Source organism: Neofelis nebulosa, chromosome 9 (genome assembly GCF_028018385.1).
Source record: "Neofelis nebulosa isolate mNeoNeb1 chromosome 9, mNeoNeb1.pri, whole genome shotgun sequence".
NCBI lineage: Eukaryota > Metazoa > Chordata > Mammalia > Carnivora > Felidae > Neofelis > Neofelis nebulosa.
The window spans coordinates 61,698,271-61,711,513 of record NC_080790.1 but is presented as its reverse complement, the minus strand read 5'-3'; the positions used below and the strand labels follow the sequence as shown (position 1 = coordinate 61,711,513).

Sequence of the window (13,243 nt, the reverse complement as noted above, 5' to 3'; positions counted from 1 at the left end):
AGGACTCATTAGGCTAGCCTTGCTACTTTTGTAATTTTCTACAATAAAAGATAAAATAAATACATATAAATGTATAAATACAAATGTTTATATAAATACAGAGAGAAAGAGATCCCCCAATTTCTTCTTCGTTGAGATGCATTTTTATCCTTAAAATTTCTTTTATTGGTTGGGATAATTTGGTTTTAATTAAAGTCTGAATTGCACTTTCTCTGAACCTCCGAATCCTTTTATCTTCCAGCCCAGATTCCTCTGCCATTTTTCTCTGACTCCCTTTTCTTTGGACTGTTTGACATCTACCTATCAAAAGTGTAGGATTAAAGAAAAAAAGTGTAGAATATATTCTCATTATGCTTGTTTCTCTCTTCCTACCAAGAATATAAATTTTAGGGGCGCCTCGGTGGCTCAGTCAGTTGAGCATCCAACTTCAGCCCAGATCATGATCTCGCAGTCTGTGAGTTTGAGCCCCACATCGGGCTCTGTGCTGACAGCTCGGAGCCTGGAGCCTGCTTTGGATTCTGTGTCTCCCTCTCTCTGCCCCTCCCCCACTCATGCGCGCGCTCTCTCTCTCTCTCTCTCAAAAATAAATAAACTTTAATTAAAAAAAAAAAGAATATAAATTTCAAAAAGTTCTCAGTTTATTATCAGACTAGATTATTTCTGCCATTATCCTTTAGGACAGTGGTTCTCATGGTGTGGTCCTTTGTAGCAACACCAGCAACACCAACACCACCCATTAGCTTGTTAGAAACACAAATTCATGGGTCCAACCGACCTACTCATCACAATCTCTAAGGATGGGGCCTGGGAAACTCTCCAAATGAGTCCTATGCACATTAGAGTTTGAGAACCACTACTTTAGGAGAAGACACTGCTCCAATTCAAAAGCCATCAATGTGCTTTTACCAAATGTGATTTGCATCAAGTGCCTAGACACTGGGAGTCCCTGATACTACTGTAAACACTAACCTTTATGACTCTCTTATGTTTGCAACTCATCACCTCTTCTTTGGCCATACAACACACTTCCATGCCTGTATCTATCCCATCTCTCTCCTTTTATTCTGCTCTGGATGGTGTTCAGCATTCTTCCACTCACAGGATCTCTGATCTCAATGCAGGTATATAATTTCTTGTCATATCACACCATCATATCTCTCCTCTTAACAAATCCGATTCTCGTAAAAAAACTCATCCTTCCTTTGTTACATTCAAGTGGTGAGCCCAAATCCACAAAGTCATCATTATGGTAATGATATACTTATAAATGATATACATGATATACTATCCCTTATAATCTCAACCTTATCATTCGAATTTTGTGTACTGTTATAAAGACTTTGGAGCCTCTAAGTATTATATCCAGCTAGGTTCAAGATTTGTCTTTTGTGAGTCCCTAAATACTGCTTCCATTTATTCTGCTTACCATGTATTACTTGATGTCTAACAGGGTTTTACCAGTTAATTTGCTTGTTTTCCTCCTCTTCGGCACTATTCAGTCTAAAACTGTCCCAACCAGGTAAGACAGTTCCTAGGAAAACACACACAGATGTATTCTACCTCTCCCTCCATATTCTCCCAAACTCAGTGCAAGATGATGATTATATCAACTGCAAGCTTTTCTTCCTAAGCTTTTAAATTAGTGCATTTATAATGATGATAAATAAAAACTGTAGCTGTAGCCAGGAGGGATTGATAGGGCCAAATATGGAAGAATTAATATAAATTTAATACTTTGATTAAAAAAAACACCTTTACTTGAGTTCATCCTTTCCCTTAGTTCTTTTTTTTTTTTTTTTTTTTTTTATTTTTTATTTTTGGGACAGAGAGAGACAGAGCATGAACGGGGGAGGGGCAGAGAGAGAGGGAGACACAGAATCGGAAACAGGCTCCAGGCTCCGAGCCGTCAGCCCAGAGCCTGACGCGGGGCTCGAACTCACGGACCGCGAGATCGTGACCTGGCTGAAGTCGGACGCTTCACCGACTGCGCCACCCAGGCGCCCCCCCTTAGTTCTTTAGTAAGGAGACACACACTATTACCGTGTTGATAAAAAGTTATTTGTTTTCAAATCAATGTATCTGTGATCATAATTTTTTTCTTTAGAAGTGGAAAACACTGAATCATTCAAATTCACTCAATTGTGTATTCCACTCTGAATTATGAGATAACTAGCATCAATCAATTCCACACATATTAATGTTTATCTTACACACAGAAAAATAAGTTCTAAGTTTTACAAGCTCTAAGTTGAAAAACTGCAATGTAGAAGAAACATGTCACTAGAGAAGTCAAGAATTTATATTCAAAATGCAAGAATACCCCCAAAATGTGTAATTTGTTTAAATTGGGATATGTAACACATATGTTAACTAGTTTGAATAGCAATTTATATCCACTCTGTCCTACATATCATATCTTAACTCCAAAGAAGTAATAAAAGACAGCAATACAAGAAAGTGACAACATGTAATAATGAAAGAAAATCACAAAATGAAACATAAACACAATTTGCTGAAGAAACCTGCATAGTATACAGCATGTAGGACTGCATACTTTTTGAATAATTACTATTCTTAAGAAATGGGTAAAAATGTATTACTCAATATAAAGGAATACAACGAGGCGCACCTGGGTGGCTCAGTCAGTTGAGAGACCGACTTCGGCTCAGGTCATGATCTCATTGTTTGAGTTCGAGCCCCACGTCAGGCTCTGTGCTGACAGCTCAGAGCCTGGAGTCTGCTTTGGATTCTGTGTCTCCCTCTCTCTCTGCCCCTCCCTCACTCATGCTCTCTCTCTCTCTCTCTCTCTCTGTCTCAGAAATAAACAAACATTAAAAAAAATAATAAAAAAAAAATAAAGGAAAACAATGAGTCACTGAACACACTATTCTGTGGAAATGTATTAATTCTGCAATAACTGGAATGCTCACATATTTCTGCTAAATAGTTTTGTGGTGAAAATCAGTTATAAAAAGTAAATAAAAGGGTTCTTGGGTGCCTCAGTCGGTTGAGCATCTGACTTTGGCTCAGGTCATGACCTTGCAACTCATAAGTTCGAGCCCCACATCAGGCTCACTTCTGTCAGGGCAGAGCCCGCTTTGGATCCTCTGTCTCCCTCGCTCTCTGCCCCTCCCCTGCTCATGCTCACTCGCTCGCTCTCTCTCTCAAAAATGAATAAATATTTTTTAAAAAGTAAATAAAGTTTAAGCAGAATTAGAAATATTCTGTTTCTAATATGGAATATAAATACTTCATAAGTATTCAATAACTATTAAATGGATATGTTAAAATGACCACTTAAGTGATAAAAATGGAAAATACAAATTTTAATGTCAAAATATAAACTTTGAGATGAAGAACTTGGTGGTAAGATATATAACCGCACTTAGAAAATATGCTTCATATTTCTATTTTTATTACTCAAACACTGCAACTTTTTATGAGTTATTTAGCTTTCGGAAGTCGGTTTCTTGCTACCAAAACTGGATTCAGAAAATGACCTATCCGTGAAAAACGCTTTGATGATTCACTAGAAAATGATTTTATGTGTTTATAAACCTCTGTACCTCATCATCATCCCCTTTATTCTATTAGTTCAGCAATCTTGTCATTGACAGAGATACTATTTAAAAACACTCTACTTTTTTTCACCTCCCAGCTCTTTGTCATTCAACCAGCTTCAACAAGTCATAAGTTAATCTTCGGCCTTTTGGAGGCTAATAAACATAGAATTTGCTACAACATACTTTGCTCAACCAAGGAGAGTGATGATAAGATATAATGTTCTGCTGACACTTTTAGATTCTTAGGGAAAAGACACCTTACACCCATAAATGAATATGTTTAGAACTCATTGTTATAATTTGAGATTACAGGGGTCATTCTCCCTATAATTCATTTAACAGTATTAACAAAGATAGTTTTATGTTTTCATGTCAGTTTTGACACACAAGAATGTTACAGTAATGACTACTATTATTTTTTTCACTTAACAAAGGAAAAAGGTTAAAATAAACATGAGGCCATTTCTCTCCCTTTTTCCATGGACTCCAGAAAATAAGAAGGTTCATCATAACTGAAATGATCCCATCCCAAGACCATTATAAAATGTATACAACTGCCCCAAAACATTTCTGAAGTCCTGGTCAAATCTCTTTCTCTGATCAACATGCCTCACACAGATCTAAAGCTCAATGAATATCTGCTACAGAATGAGGACCTTTAAAAAAAAAAAAAAAAAAAAAAAGACAGTCCTTTTAATGGCACAAGGAACACTGTTCTCTTCACTAAGTCTTCAAAAAGTGACTTAAACTAGTCACTTTACATATTGAAAATGAGAGAAATTCTCTGAAATCTCTACCTTTCAATTCCTTTAGAGGACTCCTGGCCTTTGGGATGTTTTTCATGTTTAGAGGCACTAGGCTTTTATTATATAACTTCCCACAGAAGACTGAAACCATGTGACATTCTCAGCCCTGCTGACACAATAAATATTAAAAACTAAAAAAATAAATAAAAGAGAGACAGTCCTATGATAAACTAACTTAATCAATAATTCCTTTTTTTCATTCATTCATTCATTCATTCAACATTATTAAGCAGCTATAATAATGCCATGCTTTCAATCATCAATTATTCAATAAGTACACAACAAGTAGAAAATATGGTAAGGCATATTTTTACATCTCCATTTTTTGAGAAATTTCTAGCATGCATTTCACGTATAGTTTCATGCATTTAAATGACCTTACCTCTCTTACAGATAGCTGTGGTGGGAAGGAGACTGAAAATACCAAGTTGGTAAATTCAAAACCAGAGGCCTCAACTTTTTGGCACACCTAAAAAAGTATTACATAAAAGCATTTTTTTATTACATAAAACAGTATTCTATAAATTCTCAGGAATTGCTGCAAGTTTTACACTAATCTTCATAACGTGGATTTTGGTCTAGGAGATCGCACTACACTTCTAAACTTTCACCTTTGGGAATTCTCATAAATATCCTGAAATCAAATATTTGCTAACTATAACCCTGAACAACTGATATCACAAGGTTCAAAACAGCCAGGATTCACTTGCAGAACAATCTGTGGAACGTCAAAATAGTTTTCTATTAGATCACCTCCTAATTTAAAAAATATTTTTAAGCAAAATAAAGCCAAATTTGGCACTCTTGACAGCTAAGAAACAAAAGGCCATCCCACATTAAATCATGTACCTTCCACAAGACGGTAACACTTGTCATTTCAAGACACTAATAGGTATGACTAAGAGCTTTTCTCTAACTCCTAACTATGTTAAACAGCAGAAGGAAACTGCTATATTTTCTTCAGTTGAGTAGCAGTCATGACAAACACAAGGACACATATTTCATTAATTTTCAGATATCTTGTTAATAACGTAATTTGAAGAGTTGGCTTGTTTTTTCAAAAAAATGTAAAAATGTTTTAGTGATCCATTGGTGTTAAACAAGTTGAAGTGAATGGTATTGCTCCTTTCGATTCAAGAATTCTAGGCCTTAAGACTGAAAATTTCTACATAATTGCACATATAATAAAAAACAGATTATTTACCTTTTTAATGAACTCTTTTTCACAGAATTCTTGAAGAATTCCTAGACATACATTGCATACATTTAAATTTGAGTTCTTAGAAGCAATGCTACCATCTTCCAAAATGGAGACCCTCCCCTCTCCATTTTGACTCAGATTATCAATCCCATCAATCCCATCTTCTAGTTCTTGTAGTCGAATTTTCTTGGGAGGTGGGTTTGGAACATCCGAAATTAATTCCTCTTTTTCAGTTTCCAAAAATTTCTGTAGTTCATTGAGCAACTCCTGGAAAGTTAATTTGGAAAAAAGTAATAACCTTTTGACAATGCCCTTAAGGTTAGGATGAAAACAGGAGTGAAATTACTATATATCACAGACTTATACAATGTTGATTTATATCAATTTTGGAGAAATCAATTAACCTTACTATCCAGCATTGGCTTTCTGGGGAATTTAAAAGAGAATTATCTGTAACTCCTCCAATATATGTGTGAATATTTTTCCAAAAGAGTTTCATATATCAGTGAAGCTAAAGTCCTAAATCTGAGGCAGAAAGGTTCCATTAACAAATTTATTACAGGTGTAACCCGTTTTACTGTGCTTCAGTTTGTTCTGCTTTGCAGATACTGTGTGTTTACAAATTGAAGTTTTGTGGCAACCTTGCATCAAGCAAGTCTATCAGCACCATTTTTCCAACATTTGCTCACTTTGTGTCTCTGTGTCACATTTTAGTAATTCTCACAATATTTCAAACCTTTCCATTATTATATTTTTTATAGTGATCTGTGACCAGGGATTATGACTCTCTGGAAGCTCAGCTGATGGTTAGCATTTTTTAGCAATAAATTATTTTTTAATTATGTACATTTTAGACATAATGCTATTACACACTTAAAAGACTACAGTATAGTGAAAACATAAGTTTCATATGCACTGGGAAACCAAAAAATTAATTTGACTCACTTCATTGTGATATTTGCTTTAGTTCGGTAATCTGGAACCAAATCTCTATATCTCTGAAGTATGCCTGTAATTTGGTTTGTAGTTATGTCATGAGGATCATTCACTTGCTAATTTTAAATTTTAAAAAAGCTTCGCTTCTAATTATTAACAAATAGAAATACAAACTGAATTCTATTATTGCTAGGTTATTTAATAATCTCACAAGCACTAAAACCTCATTTGTACAACATTCATTTAATATGAATTCTGAAAAAATAGAGATTATACGTATATTAAGTAAAAATAATTCCAAGACGAGTTACTCAACAAAGGTAAACAGATGCTGGCAATGCTGAAATTAGGTACCATAATTACAAAAACCATGTATGCATTAATTGAAAGAAGCCTTCTACTACACTCTGGTTTGCCTAATTTCTGTCACCCTTTGTAGTAGAATGTTAAAAGTTGCATTTCTTTGAAACTGTTCTCACATTTCAGGCATTCCATTCATCTAAAATCTCGGAGGACTTTTTTTCTGTTTTGCCTAAATTAGATTTTATTATTCAGTTGTTGAATAAATATACTTTTGAAATTCACTCAGGTTACAATTTACTGGCTCTAAAGAATAAAAAATCTTACACTCAAACAAATCTAATTTATTTTATTAAGACATTAGCTCCCCTATTTCATCTTTAACAGAAATATTCATATATACACACACTTATAGGTATATTGTGACCTACACAAAAGTTTATTACCTAAATTCTATAATGTCAGTATAACATAGTACATGTGTATGTGTACATAAATAGTAATATGACTAGAACAGATCAAAACCTAAGTATATTACAAAAAAGTCTTCAAATATTTTCATATTTACATAAAATGATACAAATAAAAGTTGGTAAGACTAAGTGTCTTTATAAGATATATTTTTTAAATCTTACGACAAATGCGTAGAATGATAAAATAATGTGTCTGAAAAAATGTGTAAGGAGAGTTATACAAAACCAGTCTTATTACTTTATAGTCACAGTGTGTATAAACGAATATACACATATATATTAATCATCATAGCATATGTACCATTTTCAAGGTGTTTTCACATACTTTATTAGATACTGTCCCTTAAAATCCTGTGAGGTGGATGTTATCATCAATCCCATTTAGAGGAGAAAACTGAAGCTGGAACTGGGATTCAAATCCATGTCTTCTAGCTCCAAATTCTAGGCTTTGGATTCAGACAGATAGTTCATATCCTAGCTTGCTCACTTAATAGCTGTGTAAATTGGGCAGGTTGTTTACCTCTCTGTGCCTCAGTTTCTTCATCTGAAAATAGAGACAATCATAGTATGTACTTACCTGATAGGTTATTATTAGGATTAAATGAGAGCTTGACATATAATAATGTTATATGAACACTGGATATAATTATTATTTCCAAAATAATAGAAACAACTAATACATAAGGGAAATGACTTATATTTCTAACTCCTGAACAATTTTTAAAAACTGTAAAATGGGGTGCCTGGGCAGTTCAGTTGGTTAAGTGTCTGACTTCAGCTCAGGGCATGATCTCCAGTTTGTGAGTTCGAGCCCTGTATCAGGCTCTGTGCTGTCAGCATACAGCCTGCTTCAGATCTTCTGTCTCCCCTCCCTTATCCCACACCCCCCACTCTCCCTCAAAAGTAAATAAACATGTAAAAAAATCGTAAACTGTAAGAAACAGAGTGTGCGTGTGCATATTACTGTTAATATAGGTATATATTCACATATATATAATTATTGTCTCTAAAAAGACCATCACTAGTAGAATCAAGTATATTTCACAAAATATGTTACATATTTTATGTGAAAGTATTGCTAGTCAAACCTCTGTATATTATCATAAATGTCAAAGATCCCTGTATATTATTTTTGTTGTTATTAATAGTAAAAAATGATGATGGTAAGCATTTACTTCTAGAGGGTTACAAATACCTATTTGTAAGTACAAATGGTAATACAGAAAACAGAAAAAGAAAAAAATGCAGCCAAATCCACACTTAATAGATCTTCCACTTAATAGAAGATCTCAGGACTGTCATTCTCCTGTCACATATATTACTAACATCTGGTTAGTACTATTTTTTGATATCTGTCTACTCTTTGGGAGAAGTATATACAAACATTACATACACCAGGGATGTGCTTCACAAAGATCCCACTACATTAAGTGTCAGATATAATCACTTAAGAAGGAACTTACACTTTTATGGTCTAGTGGAAATTCCATAATGACCATTATCAGGAATTATTTTATTATAGTTTTTTTCTAATTTAATTAAGAGCTATGGATACTTTCCCCCAAATGTACAGGTATTCATTGTAGAATAGAGAAACTTTCTTTAGAAACAAAATGAAAGTACCTTGTAGGGACGTTTGTAAGGTGCATGAAAATCCACACCACAGAATCTGAAGATACATCTTGGACAGGTACCAGTACTGAGCAACAACTGGGCCACATGCTTATTTTCCTCAGTCAGTGGAAACATATTAAATAATTATAACTAGAAAGAAAGAAAAAGTAATGAATATCTTTTGTGTTTTACTTTCACAAATATGTCACCTTTAGGGATAAAAACTAGCTTTAATTTGAAAACACTATTTCATACTCTTCAACAATATCCCTCTCATTTTATGCATATTTAAACATAAACTTGAAAGACATTTATTAGATGGATCAGGTAAAAGTTTCTAATTGTCAAGGAATTTAGCTTAGCATTCTGGATTATTGATAAAGTACGTCAATTTAACTAAATCAATCAAAAGATATAAAAATAATCAAGAACAGTTGTCTCTGAGGAGGGTAATTCAAACGAAGAATGCAGAGTGAAATTTTGTTATTTTATACCATTCAGGGCTGTTTGGGAACACAGAGTAGTAAATTCAATAAATTTTCCCTACTAGAAATTAAAAATGAGTTTGCTAGGAAGAAATAATCAGAGCAGTCTATATAATATTTTACTAGCCTTACTGATAGCTAAGCAGTCAAGTATTTAAAACAAATTGATCAGTAGATCTAAAAATACCAATTATAGTTTGATGAAATAACTAAATGACAACCATTAGGAAAATGAGAAAAACCTGCTCCTCTGATGCACAAGTAAAACCTCCGCCCACCAAAAAAAAAAAAAAAAAACAACAACCCCACAAATTACATGCAAAATAATTTAGAGTAACTATTATCTAACACAAGTTGCTACTTTTTGCAATTTGAATAAACTCCCTTAGAAACAAATACAAGAGAATGGGGTAAAATCCAATATAAAACTCTTATTGCCAAATAAAATTAAATTACTAAAATTAAATTACATAATCATTCTGTTTCTCAAATATTTCTCTAAAATTAAATTACATAATCATTCTGTTTCTCAAATATAGATATTCTGATTATTGTACCACCTCATATTACTTTAAAATGAGGAACTGGCAATATTTTATAAAACAATAATTGCATGGCAGTATTGTGGGATGGTATAACTATGGTCATGCAGACAAAAAACAGTAGCATTTTTTGAGAGGCGCCTGGGTGGCTCAGTCAGTTAAGCATCCAACTTAGGCTCTAGTCATGATCTCACACTTCGTTGGTTTGAGCCCCAAATCGGGCTCTGTGCTGACAGCTAAGAGCCTGGAGCCTGTTTCCGTTTCTGTGTCTCCCTCTCTCTCTCTGCCCCTCCCCCACTCACACTCTGTGTTTGTGTGTGTCTCAAAAATAAATAAAACATTAAAAAAAACAGTGGCACTTTTTAATTTGTGCAGTTTTATAATCCAAATGAACTTGCCAAAAATTTGTGGGAAGGTAAAGCTCTTACCAACTCCTTACTCTGAAGATGTGATTCTTAGAATTAGCTTGTGTTTTCCAACCCTTTAGAATCCACTCTTACTTGCAAGTTTTTTAATGTTCATGGACACTTAACAGCATACCCTTCACATAAAGAGTGAGGAAGGCAGGTAGAGTGTATCTTATACAGAACCCTTCACCATAAAAATCAGTTCATCAGCCAGGACTACAAAAAACAGACTCCCTCTGGCTGAGTTCTAACTCAGGTGAATACAATATGGGAGCTGGTAGGCAGAAAGAGAAGAAACTCAGACATGCCTGGATACACCAGTGAGAACTTTGAGACACTGAGACTGAAGCTCTGATTTAGGGTTGCCAAGTACATTTGGGCTCGAGGCCATTTTCATGAAATGACACGGAGTATTTGGAGAACACTTTGTACATAGAGAAGCTCTGTGTGGTCATCATCATATAAGTGATATGAATTCCTTCCGCCAGTCCATTTAATCTGCTAGTTTGATAGTGACAAGGGGTGGCATTCACTGAGGGGCTGAGTATCAGCATTTAAAGTATGTCCCTGATTGCACTCCCTTCCCAGAGAAACTATTTCTGTCTCACTCTTTTTTTCTCCTTTCCATTAGTTAAGGCCAAAGATTTCATTTAATTCAGAATTAATCTTTAACTCAGAAAGAGAAACAAACCCTCCTCCCTGATAAATAAGTGGATGAGTAAGTTCTTTAAAAGGTCACTTTGTATCAAAGATTTCCCTGGGGACTTAAGTTAAACATTTTTATTAAAATGGATGCTTTCTTAGGGGCACCTGGGTGGCTCATTCCGTTAATCTAACTCTTGATTTCTGCCCAGGTCATGATCTCACAGTTTGTGGATGAAACCCCACGTGGGCTTCTTGCTGACAGCGAGGAGCCTGCTTGGGATTGATTCTCTTTCTCTCTCTCTCTCTCAAAATAAATAAATAAACTTAAAAACAAATGGATGCATTCTAAGGATAAGATCGTTCCATTTGCAACAACATGGACAGACCTAACAGTTTATTATGCTAACTGAAATAACTCCAACTAAGAAAGATAAATACCATATGATTTCACCTATAAGTGAAATTTAAAAAAAAATTTTTTTTTAACAAAAACAAAATGAGAAAAGAACAAATTGATGGTTGCCAGAGGGAAGGGGAGTGAGAAATACAGGCTTCCGGTTATTGAATAAGTCTATGAAATAAGTCACGGGAATAAAAGGCAATGATATTATAATAGGTTGTAGGCTGACAGATGGTAGCTACACTTGTGAGCACGGAGTATCAACATAGAGAAGTTGAATCACAATGTTTTACACCTGAAACTAATGTAACTGTCAAGTACACTAAAGTAAAACTTTTTAATTGGAAAAAAAAAGGGGGGGATGCTTTCTTTCCTTTGGCTCAAAGACAGTTTATTTCTCCAATAAGCACACTTAAAAGTAGCATGCAAAGTCAATACATGACACATTACAATCTTTTGGCTCTGAGAAGTTCCCAAACCTGTTCCAGAATTAGGAAACCTCCTGCCCCACGTAATTTGAAGGTCTTAAAAAAGAAAACAAAACCCTCTCTTTGGCGTTTATGTGTTACTAATGGAGCAGTCTTCCAAACCCTCTCAAGATTATTTTCATTTAGCAACAATCTAGCAACTTCTCAAGCAAGTTGGCATGTTAACATTAAAAGGAGGAAATGCGTTATGCCTCAAGGTTGGTTGTTTTTGATGTACAGCACTGAAAGGATTTCATAAGACATCAGAAATAAGTTGTTTCATATAAGGTTTATTATCTTTGAAAGCAAGCCCTGAGAAATGTATCCCATACTGTAAGGTTTTCATTGTTGGTTGCCTTTCTTAAGATTTTTTTTTTTTTTTTTTTTTTTTTTTTTGCTTTTCGCTTGTTTTACAGACAGAATCGGAACAAATCATTGCAACAGAACTTCCTCCCACGTGTCAGCGTCCCTACGGATTTCGGGTCCCTTCTCCACAAAACAATGATACGTGGAGAGGGCGATGGACTTTATTTTCACCTCTTGGACGACAACTGCAACCATTCGTTGCAAACAGAGAAGGGGCAAGGGCGAGTGAAAAAACACCAAAATGGCCAGACTGAGTCTCACATCCCGTGATCTTTTAACACTCATTTCCACAGAGAAGGGTGTCATTCGTCTCATGGGGGTGGGGAGAAGTGGATTTTCAGAACTTCATTGCGCTACCGTTACACTCAGCTGCAGAATGTACTCTAGTCTCGGAAATTCATCCAAGATCTAACCTCGAGTCTCTCCTTCGGCCAAGCAAGCCCTTACCCCCTTCAGTCAGGTCCAAGAAACTTCCCACTCACCCCTCCTTGCTAACAAGGTCGCTCCAGCAGAAAGGAAACGACCCCCTCCATCCAAACCTCTCCAGCGCCCAAGCCGCACTCCCACCCCTCGGACCTTCCAGCCTCACCTTCTCCCGCGACGCCGGAGCCTAAGGTTTAACCCCTTCCGGCTCCCAGAGGGAACGGGGAAGACTAAAGACAACGCACCTACTGCGTGTAGCAATTCTGTTCCCCGAGGAAACGAGAGCTTTAGAACGAAAGTACCAGGTCCTCTCGCAGGGCCTGAATGAACTCTCTCCCCTTCTCGTTTGTAGGGAAACCAGAAAAATTGCCTGGTGCACCGCCCCAACCCCTCATCCCATCCCCACCCCTTCTGGGGTAGGAGTCGGTGGGATCCAACACCCCGCCAGAGCCAGACTAGTCCCAGAGAAGCCTCCGTGGACTCCGACGTCTAGGAAGTTGTAGTCGCTGTTAGAAATATCGATGAGCCCTTAGCCTCAGGTTTAGAATGGAAATTCTTGCTTAAGCAAATAAAGTGTTCCCCACCCCCGTGGATTAGCCGCATGTTCCTATCCTC

The 13,243-nt window shown here is 35.8% G+C and overlaps 1 protein-coding gene across 3 annotated transcripts in view; it reads right to left on the bottom strand.

The window, feature by feature from the left end:
- PUS10 (pseudouridine synthase 10) overlaps positions 1 to 12,985 on the bottom strand; it is a 72,891-nt gene extending 59,906 nt beyond the window's left edge. The window contains exons 1-4 of one of the 3 annotated variants that reach the window (XR_009248603.1): positions 12,874 to 12,985; positions 8,903 to 9,043; positions 5,574 to 5,837; positions 4,752 to 4,838 (exon numbers count right to left, since the gene is read on the bottom strand). Coding sequence is in view for 2 of the 3 variants with exons in the window: in XM_058684009.1 (XP_058539992.1) it covers positions 4,752 to 4,838; positions 5,574 to 5,837; positions 8,903 to 9,028 (477 nt within the window). In the remaining variant the exon portion in view is untranslated. Of the gene's footprint in view, positions 1 to 4,751; positions 4,839 to 5,573; positions 5,838 to 8,902; positions 9,044 to 12,794 lie in introns of all 3 variants that reach the window. The other 2 variants (XM_058684009.1, XM_058684010.1) reach the window with 2 other exon arrangements.
- Between the last annotated feature and the right edge of the window lie 258 nt (positions 12,986 to 13,243).